The sequence below is a fragment of the Bombina bombina genome, chromosome 7, assembly GCF_027579735.1.
Source record: "Bombina bombina isolate aBomBom1 chromosome 7, aBomBom1.pri, whole genome shotgun sequence".
NCBI classification, from domain to species: domain Eukaryota; kingdom Metazoa; phylum Chordata; class Amphibia; order Anura; family Bombinatoridae; genus Bombina; species Bombina bombina.
This window is the reverse complement of record NC_069505.1, coordinates 630,962,504-630,970,446: the sequence shown is the minus strand read 5'-3', so window position 1 is coordinate 630,970,446 and position 7,943 is coordinate 630,962,504. Positions and strand designations below refer to the sequence as shown.

Here is a 7,943-nt window from a genome sequence, read left to right as displayed (position 1 = left end):
CCTTGTTGAATAAACATTTTCTTAAGGTAACCCTCTAATTTTTTATCCATTGGATCTGAAAAAGCACAACTGTCCTCAAACGGGATAGTGGTACGCTTTGCTAAAGTAGAAACTGCTCCCTCCACCTTAGGGACTGTCTGCCATAAGTCCCGTGTAGTGGCATCTATTGGAAACATTTTTCTAAATATAGGAGGTGGGGAAAAGGGCACACCGGGTCTATCCCACTCCTTACTAATAATTTCTGTAAGCCTTTTAGGTATTGGAAAAACATCAGTACTCACCGGTACTGCATAGTATTTATCCAGCCTACACAATTTCTCTGGCACTGCAATTGTGTCACAGTCATTCAGAGCAGCTAATACCTCCCCAAGCAATACACGGAGGTTCTCAAGCTTAAATTTAAAATTAGAAATCTCTGAATCAGGTCTCCCCGATTCAGACACGTCACCCACAGACTGAAGCTCTCCGTCCTCAGGTTCTGCATATTGTGACGCAGTATCAGACATGGCTCTTACAGCATCTACGCTCTCTGTATCTCGTCTAACCCCAGAGCTATCGCGCTTGCCTCTCAATTCAGGCAATCTGGATAATACCTCTGACAGGGTATTATTCATGATTGCAGCCATGTCCTGCAAAGTAATCGCTATGGGCGTCCCTGATGTACTTGGCGCCATATTAGCGTGGGTCCCTTGAGCGGGAGGCGAAGGGTCCGACACGTGGGGAGAGTTAGTCGGCATAACTTCCCCCTCGACAGACCCCTCTGGTGACAATTCTTTTATAGATAAAGACTGATCTTTACTGTTTAAGGTGAAATCAATACATTTAGTACACATTCTCCTATGGGGCTCCACCATGGCTTTTAAACATAATGAACAAGTATCCTCTGTTTCAGACATGTTTGTACAGACTAGCAATGAGACTAGCAAGCTTGGAAAACACTTTAAAGCAAGTTAACAAGCAATATAAAAAACGTTACTGTGCCTTTAAGAGAAACAAATTGACAAAATTTGAAATAACAGTGAAAAAAGGCAGTTACACTAACGAAATTTTTACAGTGTATGTAACAAGTCAGCAGAGCATTGCACCCACTTGCAAATGGATGATTAACCCCTTAATACCAAAAACGGAATAATAAATGACAAAAAACGTTTTTAAACACAGTCACAACAACTGCCACAGTCTACTGTGGTTGTTACCCTCCTCAAACACGACTTTGAAGCCTTTTGAGCCCTTCAGAGATGTCCTGTATCATGCAGAAGGAAGCTGAGTGTCTCAGTCTGTAATTCTAGCTGCGCAGAAAAGCGCTAAAATAGGCCCCTCCCACTCATATTACAACAGTGGAAAGCCTCAGGAAACCGTTACTAGGCAAAAATCAAGCCAGCCATGTGGAAAAAAACTAGGCCCCAATAAATTTTGTCACCAAACATATATAAAAACGATTAACATGCCAGCAAACGTTTTATATTACACTTTTATAAGAGTATGTATCTCTGTTAATAAGGAATATGTATATAGAGGCGCTGGTCTTGAATCTCATATGTATTGTGGTGCACACTGAAGAAAGAAACTTGACTTGTGATTTGCAGGAGTTAACAACAAAATAATGTGCAGTATACTCACTCCGAAAATTTCAGAGTTCAGCTTCTTCATAAGGATCTATATCCTGATTTTCCCATAATGTGCTTTAGTATCTGTAGACAATGGAAATTACACTGCAGGTGATTGTATCTTTAAATTTATATAAAGTGCAGTATACTCACTCCGAGTAATTCGGAATCCGGCTCCTCAAAAGTGGTTGGTAACTTTGAAATACTTCCAAGAAAGGCAGCAAAAATACTTGTTATATCAAACAAATATTTATTAAAACATATTAAAAAAGCTCTTTTTTAGCTCTACGCGTTTCAACGACTAAATCGTCTTTTTCAAGAGCAGTAAAAAACAATTGGAAGTTTGTTTTTTACTGCTCTTGAAAAAGACGATTTAGTCGTTGAAACGCGTAGAGCTAAAAAAGAGCTTTTTTAATATGTTTTAATAAATATTTGTTTGATATAACAAGTATTTTTGCTGCCTTTCTTGGAAGTATTTCAAAGTTACCAACCACTTTTGAGGAGCCGGATTCTGAATTACTCGGAGTGAGTATACTGCACTTTATATAAATTTAAAGATACAATCACCTGCAGTGTAATTTCCATTGTCTACAGATACTAAAGCACATTATGGGAAAATCAGGATATAGATCCTTATGAAGAAGCTAAACTCTGAAATTTTCGGAGTGAGTATACTGCACATTATTTTGTTGTTAACTCCTGCAAATCACAAGTCAAGTTTCTTTCTTCAGTGTGCACCACAATACATATGAGATTCAAGACCAGCGCCTCTATATACATATTCCATATTCTACTCACAGTCCTGTTGGGAGAGACTGTTAGAAGGCTGCGGTCACCTAAGAGGGGAGTATTGTGCTCTATTCTAGTCATTCTGTACATTGTGTTGTTAACATCTAACATATCTGTATAGTTTTTGTAATTATCTCTGTTAATAAGCCTGATACCAGTCGCTATCACTGCATTTAAGGCTTAACTTACATTATTCCGGTATCAGCAGCATTTTTCTAGCAAATTCCATCTCTAGAAATATGTTAACTGCACATACCTTATTGCAGGAAAACCTGCACGCCATTCCCCCTCTGAAGTTACCTCACTCCTCAGAATATGTGAGAACGGCAGTGGATCTTAGTTACTTCTGCTAAGATCATAGAAATCACAGGCAGATTCTTCTTCTAATGCTGCCTGAGATGAAACAGTACACTCCGGTACCATTTAAAAATAACAAACTTTTGATTGAAGTTAAAAAACTAACTATAATACACCACTCTCCTCTTACTACGTCCATCTTTGTTGAGAGTTGCAAGAGAATGACTGGATATGGCAGTGAGGGGAGGAGCTATATAGCAGCTCTGCTGTGGGTGATCCTCTTGCAACTTCCTGTTGGGAAGGAGAATATCCCACAAGTAATGGATGATCCGTGGACTGGATACACTTAACAAGAGAAATATATACATGGGAAGGGTTATTCAGGGATTCCTGACAGATATCAGTGTTACAATGTAACTAGCGCTAATTTTGAAAAAATAAAATGGTTTGGAAATAGCAAAGTGCTACTTGTACTTATTGCCCTATAACTTGCAAAAAAAGCAAAGAACATGTAAACATTGGGTATTTCTAAACTCAGGACAAAATTTAGAAACTATTTAGCATGGGTGTTTTTGGTGGTTGTAGATGTGTAACAGATTTTGGAGGTCAAAGTTAGAAAAAGTGTGTGTTTTTTCCATTTTTTCATCATATTTTATAATTTTGTATAGTAAATTATAAGATATGATGAAAATAATGGTATAGTTAGAAAGTCCATTTAATGGCGAGAAAAATGGTATATAATATGTGTGGGTACAGTAAATGAGTAAGAGGAAAATTACAACTAAACACAAACACTGCAGAAATGTAAAAACAACCCTGGCCCTTATCGGTAGGGATGGGCGAATGTTTCTAAAAATTCGAAATTTAAAACGAATTTTGATACATTCGTTCATTCGAATTTCGAATGTTTATATAACATTCTAACATTCTATTTTCCTTTTCAAATTTTTCAATAAAATTCGAAAATATTCGTTCGAATAATAGAATGTTTAGCTATGTATTCATTCAATTTCAAAATGTAATATTCGAATTCGAATGTGACATTGGAATTCGAATGTGACATTCAAATTTTAAATAGTATTTCTAGTCTGCAACTGTGTTTAATAAATGTAATATTCGAATTTGAATGCTGCATTCGAATTCGAATGTCACATTCGAATTTGAAATAGTATTTCTAGTCTAATACTATGTTTTAAATGTGATATTCGATTCGAATGTGATATTCGATTTGAATGTGACATTCGAATTTGAAATAGTATTTCTAGTCTAATACTGTGTTTTATAAATGTACTATTCGAATTTGAATGTGACATTCGATTCAAATGTGATATTCGATTTGAATGTGACATTCAAAATAGTGTTTCTAGTCTACAATTGTGTTTTATAAATGTAATATTCGAATTCTAATGTGATATTCGAATGTAACATTCGAATTCGAATGTGACATTTCGAATTCAAATGTGACACATTCGAAAACTGTAAATAACATACGAAAATAGAATTTTTAAGAATATTCGTTCTTATCAACATTCTATTATGTAAATCGAATTTCTACAATAACATTCGCTCTAACATTCGAATTCGGATATAAACACATTCGCCCATCCCTACTTATCGGTAAGAAATTGAAAAATGGTCTGGTCTCTAAGGGGTTAAGGTGACAATAAATGTGTGTTTGTGAATCTTTATGTGTTTATAACTATATAGCTGTATGTGTGTATTATATGTACTCAATGACAACCTTCTAAACATTTTAACAATCTTATTTTAATCGACTAGTGATATCACTTTATCTGACTGTAAGTACTGTGTGATGCCCTCTGTGTACTGTACACCAGTTTATATTGCTGCCATCTATATAGTTGCTTATAATAATGTAAGGAGACCAATCTTTCTTGAACAAATATTTTATTTTGTATACAGTTTATACACAATACGCAAACATCACTGGCTCACAGTTAGCCGAATTATTATTCTGTTATAGTGTATCTAGCACAGGATTTTTTTACCCAGGTACCATCATCCCATACCCAGAATGCACCATTACCCCATACCCAGAATGCACCATCACCCCATACCCAGAATGCAGCATTATTATTATGGTTAGTGTATCTAGCGCAGGATTCTCAAACAGGCACCATCACCCCATACCCAGAATGCAGCATGAAGAGGCTCAGTGAAGGTGACAGTGACAGTGTGCAAGTGTCTGATCGGGTCACACAGCTCATAAAAGGTCAGACGCCCAGCCTCATAGTCCAGCAGTATTCCTACTGTGTCACATGATAGAGTGGGAGGTAATGAGGTGCGTATTGTGTTATGCAGCACTGAAAGATCTTTACACCATCCACGCAAACACCAGGACTTGTTATTATTTCCTATCACAGACTCCGTGCCCCTCCTGCCTATACTGGGATAACAGACTCCTACCCTCCAGACTCCTAAATCCCTGGTTTTCACTTCCCAGTAATGTCGTCCTGAGGAAAAGCCCCTGGTGCTTATTACCTGATAATGATCTATAAATCTCTCTGGTGTTTCTGGTTGTTGCTTATCTATATCTGACCAGGATATAGTTTTCAGGTCATCTGATACAATAACATTATTATGAGCTGTGTTTATATCCAGTAATATGTCTGATGTCTCCTGCACATAGAGCCCTCTCTTTACATCAGTCACAATATTAGCTAAACCTCTGTATAAGGTCACTGAGATCAGACCCTCAACCAAATCCACCCCAGCAGGGACCTGTTTATTACCTCTCTGTGTGACCTCATTATCTCCCTTCTCAGCACCACAAAAGTCATCTCTGTGTGATTCCTGTTCTTGTACGACAGTTAATGGGTCAGTCATGTTGCACAGTTCCTCAATGTGAGACATCTTCCTGGTCAGCTCGTCCTTTTCTTTTTCCAGCCTCTGGATCAGATCAGAGATTGTGAGTAAAACCTGCTCCTGCTGCCGGGTGATGTCACTCAGGACTCGCTTCTCTAGGTCTTCCAGCTGTTTCCTGATATCCCTAATCAGGGCAGTGAGTCGCTCTGTTACACCAGCTGCTTTCTCTTGCACCCCTCTCCTGTGCTCCTGCAGACTCTGGACTCTATTCTCAGTCTTACGTCTCTTTGTTTTCAGTTTCTGAAGAACAATTCTCAGTTTCTCTTTCTTCTTCTCAGAAGCCTCATTCAGCATCTCCACCTGGTGTCCTATGTGCTCTCCGGCCAGGGAGCAGGACACACAGATACAGGCAGCATCCTCAGTGCAGTAATATTTCAGCAGCTCCTTGTGGATGGAGCATTTTCTATTACCCCAAGAAGTGGTGGGTTCAGTTAAGACGTGTTCCTCAGACTTGCTGTGTGACTTCAGGTGGGCATCACACAGAGAAGCCTCACAATGCAGACAGGATTTAGTAGCAGGTACAGGAGAGTGAATACAGTAAGTGCAAGAGATCCCAGAATATGTCCCTTGATGAGTAGGAATGAAATATCCTACTATGTTACGTAACTTCAGGTTCTTCTGCAGCCCAGGTCTGTTACGAAATTTCTTTCTGCACTCAGGACAGGTATAAACCCCAGACCCCTCCTGGGTATCCAGCACACTCTTAATACAGCTCTGGCAGAAGTTATGGCCACATCTCAGAGTTACAGGATCTGTATAAATGCTCAGGCAGATGGGGCAGATTAGCTCCTCTCTCAGATTAGCAGACGCCATGTTTGTATCCTGAGCAGGAAACAAAACTGAAAGTGTCTTCTGTAGCACAGGGTGTGGCTAATCAAACGCTACAAAAACTGACACAGCTCCTCTCTCTGAAGCTACAAAACAAAAATGAAACAAGGATGGGGCTAATTAAAGACACAGTAAAAAGGGACAGTCTACTCTAAAAGTTTTATTGTTTAAACAAATTTACTACCCATTCCCCAGCTTTGCACAACCAACATTGTTAAATTAATATACTTTGTAATCTCTACATTTCTGTCTGTTTCTAAGACTCTGCAGGCCACCCCTTATCTCAGTGTTTATTAACTTTTTTTAGACAGACATGGCTAGTTCATGTGTTCCATATATATAAAATTGTGCTCACTCCCATGCACTACAGCCAGATAGTTCTAGTTCATGTGTGCCATTTAGATAACATTGCGCTCACTCTCGTGCACTACAGTGTTAGTTCATGTGTCCCATATAGATAACATTGTGCTTACTACCATGCACTACAACCAGACAGTGCTAGTTCATGTGTGCCATATATGTGTGTGTGGGTATATGTATGCATGAATGTGTGTGTGCGCACATTTATTTGTGTGTGTGTTTGTATGTGTATGCGCGCATTTGTATGTGTGTTTATGTATCTATGTGTATATATGTGTGTGTGTGTGTGTGATGTCATCCACTAACATAGTACAAATAACTAATAATGTAATCAATCTGTCTTCTGAGAGACTTTCGGTGGAGCAATATGACATTCTGGCTATGGGTTTGGGCTTTTCTCCAACCACTAACTTTAATGTACTGTATTTCAAACTCTCCTAGATGTAAACCACCTTATTAGGAATTTAACCCTGAGGAAACATTTTGGGGAAAACCAACCCACAATGGATCTTTTGGACAGACAATCCCTGCCCACTACAACTAATTTCCAGAGCTTTGATGAAATGTGTGATGTGGTTACCCTACAGACACTTGAAAATGAATCCAGAATGTATTTGGGCACAGTGAACAGGGGTGTCTCTCTGAAAGGCAAGTCTAGTCCTATTCACAGCAGGGGGAACACACTAGAAACTTTTCAACAAAGAATTGAAATTGACCTTGTTAACCAAAAAAAAAAAAAGAATAGTTCTTCAACCAGACATAACCTTGCCAATAAACAAAAGAAGGCTCTGATTGAGCTCCAAAATAATAACAGGTAGTGATACGCACTGCCGATAAACATGGTGCGCTAGTTGTTATGAACAGAGTAGATTACGTGGCGGAAGCACTACGGCATCTACAAAACACACATGACTATTGGGTACTTGACAGGGCCCCTTCGAACAGATTTAAGTATGAATTGAGACATATTTTGATGATGGTAGGGAACAGGGATTCCTGGATGACCAGACCTTGGATTATCTTGATGTAAAATTTCCTAGGACTCCCTGGTTCCACCATCTCCCCAAAGTCCATAAGACCCTCCACAATGTCCAGGGCAGACCCATTGTGAGTGGTATTGATTCCTTATTGGAACACCTCTCACAATGGGTCGACTCCATTCTTCAACCACTGGTA

General features: G+C 38.8%; 1 protein-coding gene across 1 annotated transcript; it reads right to left on the bottom strand.

Moving 5' to 3' along the window:
* Positions 1–4,584: 4,584 nt before the first annotated feature.
* Positions 4,585–6,489, bottom strand: LOC128635665 (E3 ubiquitin/ISG15 ligase TRIM25-like). The gene has a single exon (XM_053688770.1). It carries the CDS (start codon positions 6,390–6,392, stop codon positions 4,806–4,808), a length of 1,587 nt encoding a protein of 528 aa, XP_053544745.1. The 5' UTR covers positions 6,393–6,489; the 3' UTR covers positions 4,585–4,805.
* Positions 6,490–7,943: the final 1,454 nt, after the last annotated feature.

What these genes read in the sequence shown, in the direction of transcription:
- LOC128635665 (XM_053688770.1), bottom strand. Translation starts at nt 6,392, where the DNA reads ATGGCGTCTGCTAATCTGAGAGAGGAGCTAATCTGCCCCATCTGCCTG.